Source organism: Kickxella alabastrina (assembly GCF_025024165.1).
Source record: "Kickxella alabastrina strain RSA 675 chromosome Unknown BX661scaffold_21, whole genome shotgun sequence".
Lineage (NCBI taxonomy): Eukaryota > Fungi > Kickxellomycota > Kickxellomycetes > Kickxellales > Kickxellaceae > Kickxella > Kickxella alabastrina.
The window spans coordinates 233551-246200 of record NW_026251492.1 but is presented as its reverse complement, the minus strand read 5'-3'; the positions used below and the strand labels follow the sequence as shown (position 1 = coordinate 246200).

At 47.4% G+C, this 12650-nt stretch overlaps 3 protein-coding genes across 3 annotated transcripts; 1 reads left to right on the top strand and 2 right to left on the bottom strand.

Annotated features, from left to right (window-relative positions):
- BX661DRAFT_200068 (uncharacterized protein) lies at nucleotides 1–771 on the bottom strand (the record flags this gene model as incomplete). The annotated part of the gene is made up of 1 exon (XM_051538374.1): nucleotides 1–771. One exon carries the CDS (start codon nucleotides 769–771, stop codon nucleotides 1–3), a length of 771 nt encoding a protein of 256 aa, XP_051389799.1.
- Nucleotides 772–6995: 6224 nt separating this feature from the next.
- BX661DRAFT_133029 (ubiquitin elongating factor core-domain-containing protein) lies at nucleotides 6996–9680 on the bottom strand (the record flags this gene model as incomplete). Its single annotated transcript, XM_051532610.1, has 3 exons — nucleotides 6996–7833; nucleotides 7888–8054; nucleotides 8118–9680. Coding segments are annotated over 3 exons (2568 nt in total), but the record flags the coding sequence as incomplete, so codon positions are not given.
- Nucleotides 9681–11599: 1919 nt separating this feature from the next.
- Nucleotides 11600–12650, top strand: BX661DRAFT_145342 (putative GTPase Rho1; the record flags this gene model as incomplete). Its single annotated transcript, XM_051533110.1, has 3 exons — nucleotides 11600–11698; nucleotides 11988–12320; nucleotides 12495–12650. The coding sequence occupies 3 exons, from the start codon at nucleotides 11600–11602 to the stop codon at nucleotides 12648–12650; spliced, it is 588 nt and encodes a 195-aa protein (XP_051389797.1).

Sequence of the window (12650 nt, the reverse complement as noted above, 5' to 3'; positions counted from 1 at the left end):
TTAGCAGTACCTGTCGGATTCATAGGCAGACGCATCATACGCGGACGCGCCCTCGCTATCACCCTCGGAGCCAAAATCCTGCGTCCAAAAATCATTAACGCGAGACAAACCCATGTACTTGGCCTTGGGATCCACGATATTCACGTAATGCGGAGGGTCGTTCATCCACATGTCAAAGACCTTTTTCGTGCTACCCTCAGCCGATTGAGCAATGTTCTCTGAAGCAGATGCAAAGCTGAATCCATGGCGCTGCAATCTCGAGCCCAGTTGTCCGTAAGCCGGGTCGTTGTGCGTCATGTCGCGCGCATTCGACTGGTAAACAGAGTGTTCGTACGCCGCACGGTTCATTGCCGGATGCAAGGCCAGGCGGTTAAGCCCCACGCGAAGTCTTTCCTTGTTGACCAGGCACAGCATCTCGAACTCGTAGAGCTCGGGAGAGTAGGCTGGCTTGGGCGCGCTGCTTGGCTTGGCGGGCTCTGGTTTGGGGTCTTGCTGATACACCTCTGGTCTGGGCTCTGACTGGCGGGGCTCTGACTGGCGGGGCTCTGGCTGGCGGGGCTCTGGCTGACGTGACTCAGGGCTAGGCTCAAGAATATACACTGGCCTTTGCTCTGACTGGTAAGACTCGGGACTCGGCTCTGGCTTATTCACCTCGGTTGGCTCGGATTCATGATGGTCGTCGCCGCCGCGGTAGATGACATACTTGATAACCTTTGTCACCGGATCCCGGCGTTCCAGACGCGCAGGAAGTGCGTTACCAACATCGACCATGGTGGAAAACATTGCCGCCGCAACAAAAAGCCCAAAAGTAGAAAACTTCATTATGATTATTGTTTGGTGCGAGTTTAAAGAGCGAGAGAAATTGAGGGGAGATCTTGGAGTATCGGACAACTAGTGCAAAAAAAGTCTAAAATATGTTGGAAATAAAAAAGAAGACAAATATATTGAGGACTATTTTTTAAAGAATGTTATGCTGTTTAAAGATGAGCGCAATTGGTTAATGATGATGATAAAAATTAGGAAGCCCGGGGTGGATATTTGAGTGTTGTGCAGTGCTGTGCAGTGCTGTGCTGTGCTGTGCTGTGCTGCAAAACAATAAACAAAATTCCTGATAATGTCTATAATAAAGCAAAATGACTAAAATTCAAACAAAAAAGAGAGGCTGATTAATTATAAATAAAAATAAATTGATGTGTGTGTGTGTGCGAATCGTCGTCAAGACAATATATAGTGCAGATGGCGTACGTAAAAGGATATGCGGAAAGAAACAAGAAAGGAGGAGGAAGAAGGAATATCGGACAGATGTTGGGAAATGATGAAAAAAATAGAGGAAAGAAGAAAGAGTCAACACTAAAGAAAAATTACACTGCAGGCAAAGGACATTTAAAGAGAATGAGGCAGAAGCCGTAGCTAAATTTGTTTTGTAAATTAACTAGTGCCTACTATAAACAACAAAAACAAAACATGGATTGTTTTGTACTATGTGCAGTGCAGTGTAGCGAAGAGAAGTGGCGTCTAAACAAAAGCATTTTTTTCGCGTGTCTAGTAAAATTAAAAAAACAATATATTTCAACGCTTCAGCCCCCCAAATTGACACATGAAAAATATTTAGCGTATCTGCTTGAAATTTTTTTAAAAGTAACAAAAACTTTTGTGTTTGGGCAGAACATTATAGAAAAAAGTAAGCAGTCCATAAATATTAGGGATATTGTTTCTTGGAGGAGGGATTAGCACACGAAAGCAGACAATATTGTTTGACTAGTGTGTTCTTTTTCTTTAAACAATATTGTACTTATTTTTTGAATAATAATAATAACGGAAATGGGGGAGGGAGCAGCAATACAACAAACAATGAAATCTTGCGACAATGTAAATTTAAAGCACAAAAGAGATAATAGCAAATGGGAATTTGACCAATATAACTTATCACAATATTGCGCCTCGTATATACCAACAGCCTTCCTCCAATATATGTTCCCCGGGAATGCGTTAGGGATGAGGGACATTCATTCACATATTAAACTATTCAATACAAATGGCAGATCATTGGGGCGGAGGGGGGTTTATTGCGGATGTTTATTTTCGCTTAATACAACTATCTGTGTGTTTGGTTCCTCATTTACCTTTAAGCGGAAATTCAACAAGAAAATGGTTTATAGGCTCGAAATAGAATGCGCAAAAAAATACGTGCAAGCACACTAACACATGCACTCGCGCACACACACAAGTGAGAGAGAGGGATAGCGATAAGGCAAGGGATCTGACAAACAGACAGTGAGGCTGTGAAGCAAAAAGAGAGGAATGTGGTAAAGATATACAATTAATAAATATATTCGAGGGAGAAGACAAGGGAGAACAAAGAGGAAAATTAGTGACATTATCTTGTTACGCGTGTGTGCTTGGCTCTATGAAAAAGTATAAATACATGTGCATTCTATACTCATTTTTTATTTACTGTTAGAATTTCATGGTCTGCACTACTATTATTTTTGTGGGCAGGCCAACATTGGCAGCGACAAATATAATTCCTACTGTCTTTCATTTTTTCCCTCGATATTATTGTTTCTTTATATCAGGTTGTTTTAGACCGCAAAATAGCAGGTAAAAAAAGGAGCCGAACCTGATGAATTTTAAAAAACGTTGTCTTGTGATTTAACAAAAAAACATTACTACTTCTTGTCCTTGTCGGTGCATTATGTACTTTGTTTTTTGTTTGTTGCATTTGGTTTGTTAATAATTGCCCGCCGATAAAAAAAAACGTGTAAAACGTGGCGATACTTCTATTGCACATGCTGATCGGTGAGTTAATAAAGCTTGGCCTTGAAATCTTTTTTAAAAACATTACAAATATTTGGTTTGAAAAACGTCTTTCAGTCATTATACGCAACCGGCTGGACTCATCAGTACTTTCGATGTTTTTTTCTTTCTCGTTTCAAATTATTACATCTACTAATCCGCCCAATAAAACAAATCTAATTATTGGATGGTTCGCAAGATAACGTGCCCTCCTCTGAAACAGCAATTGCCGCTCACATCAGTACCTGTCCGATTACGAATTGTAAGGAAAATAACAATTAACCAATTAGCAATAGTAGCTGGAAGGAGAGGGAGGTTGATGGCTTTTCCGTATGTTTTTTACTCGTTTTTTTTGTTTCCTGTTGCAACCCGTTTGTAACCTCGGGTATTTCGCAAAAACCCTGCCTCTACTCGGAAATGCGGATAAGCTCAAAAAAACGACAAGTGCGTGTATGTTCGTGCGTAATTGAGTGTTGATATTCAGAAAACCAATTTATAATTTTTTATCTACATACATGGGTATTTCGATCATCATTTGTTTCTGAATAAACAAAACCAATTTAATTAGTTTTTAAAAGACCAACAAAAAAACAGACAAATCAACCCAACCCAACAGAATTCGAGAATTGACATGTGTGGGTAGCAACGCCATCAGATCCAATAAAAAACAAAAAGCCAATTAACAGACATTCCAATTTTTATTTTTAGGTTTTGGCATGTGCTTTAAAAATTATTGTAAGCACAGTATCTCTCGAACAAATCCGTAACCAAATTGATCGAATGAACAAGCAAGAAAAAAAACACAGCCCAAGTTGGCTAATCAGTATTACAACAAATCGGCTAAATTAGGCAAGAGAGTGTGGTGTTTGCGGCACACACAGACCAATTAAGGTGCAAAGACCGCCAATTTTCTCCGCCAAGCTAGTGAAAATAATTTAAATTGCAGTTTGACCCAAAAGGCAAAAGAAAAGCCGGCGCGTCACATTTTTTCTTGCAACTTTTTTTTTGCTTATAATCCATTACTGAACTCGCTGCTCTTTTTTTCTTCTTTTGTGTTGATCACTTTATTATAATAGGTGCCTGTGAAAGTTTTTATCAGAACAAAATATGTAAAAAAAAAAGGTAGCAACGTGTTATTTTGTCCAATGAGGGCAGAGAAAACATTATCCTGTGAGCTCAGAAGAGAAGCGGAGAAACTCTGCATATTTGCGGATTTCAGACTAACACTGGATAAAAACCACTGAGTGTGACGTTGTGGAAAAGGAGGTGCGGATAATAACGAAGCTGCCGGCACGTTGTTATTGGAGGACCACTGTGCCCTTTGCAAAACGGGCAGCTAAAGCAATTTATTTGATGGTAATGTCCACCAATTACACAACAACAACAAGCGACAAGCGACATTTATGCAGTCTTGTCAGCCAGATATAAACCGGTGTAAAAGCAGGCCTAAATTTGCATCTCACATGCATATTTTAGCCATTCAGCCAGTGAAATAAGCTGAGTGTTGGCTTGGGAAACAGAAATCAAGCCAAAAGAGGGGAAGGAAGGAGGGGCTAATCGGAGAGGCAGCAGACCTCGCTATTATCTTTTTTTGCTCTTCTGTTTTTTTTGTATATCTGGTTTTCCCTTTTTGGGTATTCCTGTTTTCTTTGCATGGATTCGTTCTCGCTTGAAGACAGCAGCCAACCAGGCTAGAAAACAAAGAAAATAAAACAAATTTGGAGCGGTTCTCATTTTATCCATGCGCTTGTCCAAGACAGGAAAATGTCTCAATATTGCTTGTGTTTCTTCTTTTTGAGGTTTTCTGCCACTTTTGCGCATAATCGGAGGAGAGGGAAATGAACAAGGCCCGGGTGAAAAAAACTGATGTAAAATTTTTTATTGGCGATTAAAAAATAGGGGGGAGGTAAAAAATGGGGGGGGGGGGTAAAATTTTATTAATTTTTTTTGCCCAGTCACAAAAAATAAAATAAAATAGAGAAAAATCGATGAGAGCGTTCCAACAATAGATAGAGACGTTTGCAAAAAATATCTCATATAAAAGATCCCGAATATCCCCCTCCAAAGCGCCTTATCACTTTTTTTCTTGTGTTTTTCTTCTATTTTCTATAGGGACTCTCCTCGTCTATATCCATTCCTCGATTTGCTGCTTGGCTTTTTTTTTGTAGTCGCTTTATATTTTATTACAAATAACGCACCTTTTTATATTCATATTTTTACGATGTTTTCTTGCAAGTGCTGTGGTTACGAATGCGACTGCATGGATCTCTACTACGACCATATTATGTTTGATAACAGACACCATGAGATGGCTCGCCGCGAAGCAGAGCAGCTGGCAGCTTTAGGCACCAGAAGGATGAGCAGCAGAGGGAGTATTGGGAGCATGCGCAAGCGCAGCTCACTGCTCTCCAGGGCGAAGCACCAGCTTCAGCAGGCCACTGTTCAGATCCAATCGACGAAAGCGACGTTTATCCTGGGAGCCGAGGCTTACTGATTCTCTCAACGACGAAAACAACAAGACAAAGCAAAGCAAATCGCATTGTATATACTATTATTTTTCTCCGACTATAACCCGCCACACAACTTCATCCTCTCATCTCTCTCTCTCTCTATCTTTTTTTGCACACAATTTGCATGTTCCCACTACTGTGTATTGTAAGACACAGTAGTGCAATCTTTTCATTTTTTTTTATTGACCATTGTACTATTATTTTTTTCCCACTATATCAATCCAATTTTTTCCCACTTTTTTTTATGTATCAATCAATATATTCTTCATACAAAAATAAAACTACACACGTGGGCCATGATTGCTTGCTTTGCTTTAAAAAGGAATCATATATTGTCAAACCAATATTTATAATGTTATTTTATTTGTTAGTTGTTGTGCACATAGGAAGGGGGGAATAATGACTCGTTGTGATGCAAAAATAGTAACATATCACTATCGCTTGCTTCCCTATCGCGCCTCATCTCGCCTCGCTTTTCCAGTTATTTTCTTCTTTTTTTCCGACTCTTCTTTCCCCCCTCCCACTCATCACACCACACAAATAGCACATGGTACACAGACGTCTTTTGCAAATAAACACATGCAGACAGCACATAATGAATTATCACAAAAAAATAAACTGTGCAATTGCATTGTGTTTATTGTTATTGTTTTTTGGTCTATAATTTTTTATTAAAGCACGCACTATGCGAACACTGCATGCATACTCGTCATTTTATTAAAATAAAAAATATATGTATCATTTGCCAATGAACATGGTCATTGTTATTTCCCGAGATCTATTACACCATCCAACAATATCAGTTTCCCGAGCTGTAAATAAATTGTTTTTTTGTTTTTTGTGGAATATTCTGTAAATAAAAAACACGTTGCTGTGGCCAAAATGTACCAAAAATAAAAAATAAAAGCGGGTAAACAATAGCTTCGCCCCTATCTTTTTTATTTATTTGCTGCATGTACTATTTTTATAAAGAAAATTGCATACGCATAGAAAAAAGTAATAAGATGTTTAATTAATTCCAAGGATATTTTAGAGAAAAAAGGGGCAGAAACAGGTAGGTACATACGGATTGCATAAGGTATGTATGTACACGCGCGAGAGACTCTATTTCTTGTTTTCATAATAAATTAGTGATTTTTTTCGAGGTGGTGATAATTATTTCACTTTTGCACAAATTAATTAATTTGTCTATTATTATCCTGCGCGAAAATGTTTTCTGCTCCAACTTCAAAATGAAATGAAACAAACAAACAAAAAAGGGCAACGCAGAAAAACCATGAAAAAGAACTTTGAAAAACCGACCGGTGCTTTATTAATTTCCTAAAACCGTCAGAGATTATCTCTAGTTTTTCGGCATTTACTCCTTTTGTAATGCGTTGGGGGAAGTGGAAAGCGGAAATATGAAGAAGAAAAATACTAGTGTAAATTTCCTAAATAAAAAAGTGGCTATCGAACAAAAAGCCCGGAAAAAACAAAAAACATAACAATCAAAAAAAGCTGGATCCATTTTTTTTTACTACCCGAAATGGAAAAGCGGAATCTAGCTCCAAATCAGGACAGGGTGGGAAAAAGGAAAGAAACAAAGAAACAAAGAAAGAGGCTTATCTACTCCTTTGGCTTGATCTGTGCATAGTACTCCAGCAGCATCTGCTCTCTCCAAGCAGCAATCTCCTCCTTGAGCTCAGGAACAGGCTCCAGCATATCCACCGTAAGGCTGGCGCGATTAAAGGGGTCGCGGGGGTCGCTGAGCAACTGGCCCTTAATAGCCGACAGCTCCATGATATTCCCGGACGTCGGCAGCCGCACCGGGTCCTTAATAAGCGACGCCAGCAGCGGATCCAGATACTGCTCGGGGGCGCGATCCTCCAGAAACTCAATCAACCCGGAGTCCACCTGCGCCTCCTTACACCTGTTGGCGAACTCCACCAGCCGATCCAAGGACTCGGAGCTCTTGAGCGACTTGCGCTCGAGAATCGCATACGCCTCATCGAAGAGCTCCGGCGAGTACGAGCGGTCGTCCTCGACGACAGCCGACACAAACAGGGCGACGGCCTGGTCGTTGGGCGAGTCCGCGCTGGGCAGCCCCAGGTGGGTGTAGACGCTGGTGAGCTCCGAGAGCAACACGCGCGGGTTAAACGAGAAGCGCTTGGCCATATCGCGCACGCGCAGGCTGGAGCACTTGGGGCCGGCGAGCTGCTGCAGATTGTAGTTGAGCATCGCCGCCAGCCGGCTGACAACTTCGCTGGCCTGGAACGGCCGCGGCACCAGCCGCGTGAGGAACGCCAGCATATGCACGGTCTCGTGCGCCAGCGACACGTACGTCGTCGCCATGCGCTCGGCGTCCTGCAGCCGCTCGGCCACGTCGTCCTGGGCTGCCGCCTGCGCCGGCGGCCGCGTTTCGAGGTCGCGGATCAGCGCCAGCTTGCTCAGGGACTCGTCCAGGAGGTACGTGGTGTCGGTCATCAGCCGCGCGACAAACTCCTCGATAACGCGGCGGTCGCGCTGCGCACTGCCGGTTGTCGCCTGGCTGGCGCCGCCGCTGCCCTGCTGCAGAAAGAACTGGCGCGTCGCGCCGACGTACTTGCTGCCGCGCGCCCACAGAGCGCGCAGCGTGCGCGCAATGTAGTAGCGCACGTTGAATTTGTCGTAGAACTGCGAGCTGGCGCCGGTGCGCTCGACGTCGACGTAGAACCGCAGCAGGGCCGGCACCAGGTACGCGCGCGAAACCGCGCTGGCGTCCAGGCTGGCCTGGAACCGGCGCACCGACGGATGGTACTCCAGCTGCGCGACGCTGCCGCCCAGCGTGTCGACGTGGTCGTCGCTCTCGCGCGGATCGCGGTATGTCAGCATGTGCAGCACGTCGATGAGCTTCGCCTTGAGGTGCGGGTTGCTGATCAGCGCGGGCCGCGCGAGGAACGCGACGACAAAGAGCGGCAGGACGTCGTCAAAGGTGCGCAGCTCGGCGTGGCCCACCTGCGACGCCGCGTCCGTCAGCGCGTCGGGCGCGTAGACCGCAGCGAAAACGACAAACGCAACGATGTCTTCGACCAGGAACTCCGGCAGCATGCGCCACGCGTCCGGCAGCGCGTCGCTGGCCTCCTCGGGCATCGCGAACGGCTGCTGCGGGAACGCGCCGTGGGCGTCGACCTGGCGCAGGAGAAAGCACATGGAGAAGCGCAGGAACACGAGCGTGCTGCTGAGCCGCCGGGGGTCGAGGACGTGCGCGTCCAGGGCGATCTTTTCGCGCTCCATCGCGGCCAGCTGCTGCCGCCACCGCTGCACCAGCAGCGGCAGCGACGCGCGCTGTGCCGGCGGCAGCAGCCCGGGCGTTGCCGTGTAGCGCCTGATTTCGCTGCGCATGCGGCCGATGGTCTTGAGCAAGCTCTTGTACCTGCCGATCGTGGCAACCGGGCCCAGGTGCAGGGCGCTGGCCGCAGCGAAGAAGCAGTCGGCGACGAACCCTGGCTGTGCGCCGGGGGGGCCCTGCTCCGTGCTTTTCTTGTGCAGGTACGCGTCGACCAGCTGCTTGTCGGCGTTGACGCGCGTGAGCTCGCGCCAGTGCGCGGCGATCTGGCCGCGCCCGTCGCCCAGCCCGCCGTGGTCCGCGCCGCGCATCGCGCGCAGCGTCACCCAGTCGGCGTCGACGCGCCCAAGCCGCCGCAGCGCCGCGTCCTGCGTGAACGGATCGGCCAGCCGCAGCCACGCGGCCGCGAGGTTGTCGGCAAAGCCGTCGTCCACAACCCTGGCCGCGTCCACCTGCATGCCGGAGCGCAGCGCGTTGGTCGCCAGGGTGCGCAGGGTGAACTGCAGCGTGCGCGTGCGCTCGTCCGCGCCGGCGCGCACAAGCCGGTCGAGCACGGCGAAGAGCGACGCCTGGACGAGCTGCGTTGTTGCGCGCAGGCTGCTGTGCAGGGCGTCGCGGTCGCCGGCGCTGCGCTCGGGCGCGTCCGCGTAGTACTCCTGGACGATCGCCCGGTCGCTGTCTGGGAACCCGCTGAGCGCAAGGAAGGGCCCCAGGGCCGAGCTGGCCTGCACCAGCCGGCCCGTGCACTCGATGTGGTCGAAGCTCGCCATGTGTGGCAGCGCCTTGGCGAGGTCTGCGTGCGACGTCAGCGCGTCCAGCGCATCGAGAACGCGGCGGAAGCCCGGGCGCAGTAGGCTGTGGAACTCGGGCAGCAATGCTGCGGCGCCGAGCTCGCTGACCACTGGGCCGATGGTTTCGGCCATGTCGTCGCCGGCGAAGCGCGCGGCAAGCTGCGGCAGCCACTCGTCGATGACGGCCCGGCGCACGGGGTCGTCTGGGCTCTCGGCCAGCAGCGCATCGGCGATGACCCTGCGGCCGCTGCGCCCGAACTGCGGGAACATATCGGGGATCTGCAGCGCCAGCCCCATGTACGACACCAGCAGGGTGCGCGCCTCGGTGAGCGCCTGGACGCGCTCCGTGCGCACAGCCGCGTCGAGAGTCCTGCCCTTGGCCCCGGCGAGGTTGCCTATGACGCCCTGTACGGCCTGCCAGCTGCCCAGCAGGTACTCGAAGACGCCCAGCCCGCTGCCCACCACGCGCTCCTCCTCTAGCCGCGCGACCAGCACCCGCTCCAGCGTGTTCTTTGTTATGAGCGCCGCTGCGCCCTCCTCCTGCAGCTCCTGGGCGACGTCGCCCAGGTAGCATCGCCGGCTGCGCTTTGGGTTTGTGTTGTCCAGTGTCACCAGGAGCACTGTCGAGAGCGCGTCGTCCTGCCACTGCTCGAGTGTCTTTTCCGCCTACAGGTTGAGTGTGAGAAATGGGAAGTGGGAAGTGGGAAATGAAGAGTGGAGAGTGGAGAGTGGGGAGAGCGGAGAGCGGAGAGTGGAGAGTAAAAAATGGAGTTAGCCCTGAATAATGCGATTCCTCTAAGCAATGGCCTTTGGCGAATTCCGTTCCCTGAGCCTTCTCTTCAAATGAGAAATGCTGCAAACACGCCCACGCGCTCCTCCATTTCGCCGCATTACCTTTTGTGTGGTGGCCATTCTGACAGAAATAATAATAACGTTAATAGTGTTTTGGGGGGTTTGAATTGAACAATTATATGAATTTCATCGAGAGTTGAAAGCTCCTACGCATTTCATCATCAATCACCCGCCCTTTTCTGTCTACTTTTCATGTGTCCAAAAGCATTGGCTGCATCAAAGAATGCGCATTTATAAAGCGCAGCAGCGATTGCTGCTGCGCTGGGGGGGGGGGGGGCAGGCGGCTCAATGCCAATAGGCCCGAGTCATCCCAAATTCTATAATATTATGCAGCTCGAATTGGAAATTGGAAATTGAAAACCTATTTTTTTGGTCTGCTTTGTTCGCTTTGGCATTTGTTTATTTTTCAACTTTGTTGTTGTTTGACCCCGAGCTGGCATGCGCTTGTGCAAAATGATCGTCGCCCAACCTCCCCCCTTTTTGATATTATTTACTTTTCTTCCTAGTGTGGGCTGACCACAACCGACTGACTGTCTGTCTGACTGACTGGCGGGCTGACTTGACTACAACGTCACTCCTAAAAATAAAGCGTAAATAACAACGGGGATGAAAGAATGTGAAAATTCTGTGTCATCAGTGTCTCTGTCAGCCATCAGAAAAAGAACCCAGGGTTTACCGGCCCCTGCTCTTTTCACATATTTTATTGCTGCGCAAACCCAAGCAGGCAGACATCTCTTCCTATTTAGGCCACCGTGTCTCTCTCTCTTTATTCCCCTCTCTCACCACGACTCTGCTGCGGTTACTTGCCATAGCTGTACAAGAATGACGATGCAGACTGATCAAAAAGAGACAGACAGACAGACAGGCAGACAGATAGGAACAACATGAACAATTATCAAAGTTTGAACTTGACCACAAAAATAAGAAGAAAAAGGTTTCCAAAATCAGTCAGTCGCACACACCAACACTATACCGCTGTGATTGCTTCGACACGCAGGTTAATTTGTGATTGATTGAGCTGGGAGAAGGGGAAGGGGAAGGGGGGAGAGGAAAAGGGAGGAGGGCACAAACTGAAAAAAGGTGGGCAAATGCCCAACAACAACAGCAAAAAAAAACAACAACAAAGGCAAGGAAAAAAAAAAGAATTTCCCCTTCTTTTTTTCTTCTTCTTTTGTTGCCCTAAACACAATTTTTTATATTTATATTTTTTTAGCTTCATCTTGAATTTTTGAACATTAAAAAATATTTCCTTTTTAACCTTTTCTTTTTAATATTTAATAGCTCCTATTACTCTTTTTCATATACGCGAGGTTTTATATTTTTCTTGGTTTCGCTTTTATTGTACAATGAGCTCTGATATTCGCCGCAAATTGGTTATTGTTGGTGACGGTGCCTGTGGAAAGACCTGCCTGCTTATTGTCTTCTCCAAGGGTACCTTCCCTGAGGTATGTTTTAAAATTATTTTCTCTTTATTACATACTCTATGTTTATTTCTCGCGCCGTGGGTGCGTGTTGTCCAAGGCTCCCTTTTTTGTTTTGCAATCTGTCCAACGCAGATTGCAGCAAATTGGACAAGGAGAGGGGGATTGGAGGTCAATTCGGCCAACTGTCTCGCGATTTGTAATTTTTGCTTGTTGAATCTCCCACAAACGCTACTGTTTTGTGACAACGCTTCTACACTAACACACGCCTCTCTTTATTTTTTCTGACCTTCATTGTTGCTTTTGAATATAGGTCTATGTCCCGACCGTGTTCGAGAACTATGTTGCGGACGTCGAGGTTGACGGAAGACACGTGGAGTTGGCGCTTTGGGATACTGCTGGTCAGGAGGACTACGACCGCCTGCGTCCTCTGTCGTACCCCGACTCGCATGTGATTATTATCTGCTTCGCCATCGACTCACCTGACTCGCTCGACAACGTCCAGGAGAAGTGGATATCCGAAGTCCTGCACTTCTGTGCCGGTCTGCCTATTATTCTCGCTGGGTGCAAGAAGGATCTGCGCAACGACCCTTCGACCATTGCTGAGCTCCGGAGCCACAACCAGTCCCCCGTGTCCTTCCAGGATGTAAGAGCCGTTTTGAGCAATTATTGCTTGTTTTGTTTTGCCTTGCCTTGCCTTGCATTGTCTTGTCTTGGTTGTGTGACGCTAAAAGGGAGGAGCCTATTTAAAGAAAAATAACTGCAACTAACAACCATGGCTTTTTTCTTTTTTTTGTTTGTTTTCCTTCTGGTGTTATAGGGCGAGGATGTCGCTCAGAAGATCGGCGCTACTGGCTACTACGAGTGCTCTGCCAAGACCAACGAGGGCGTCCGCGAGGTGTTTGATGGTGCCACACGTGCCGCCATGTCTGCAAAGACCAAGAAGAAGAAGAAGAGCGGATGCCGTATTCTTTAA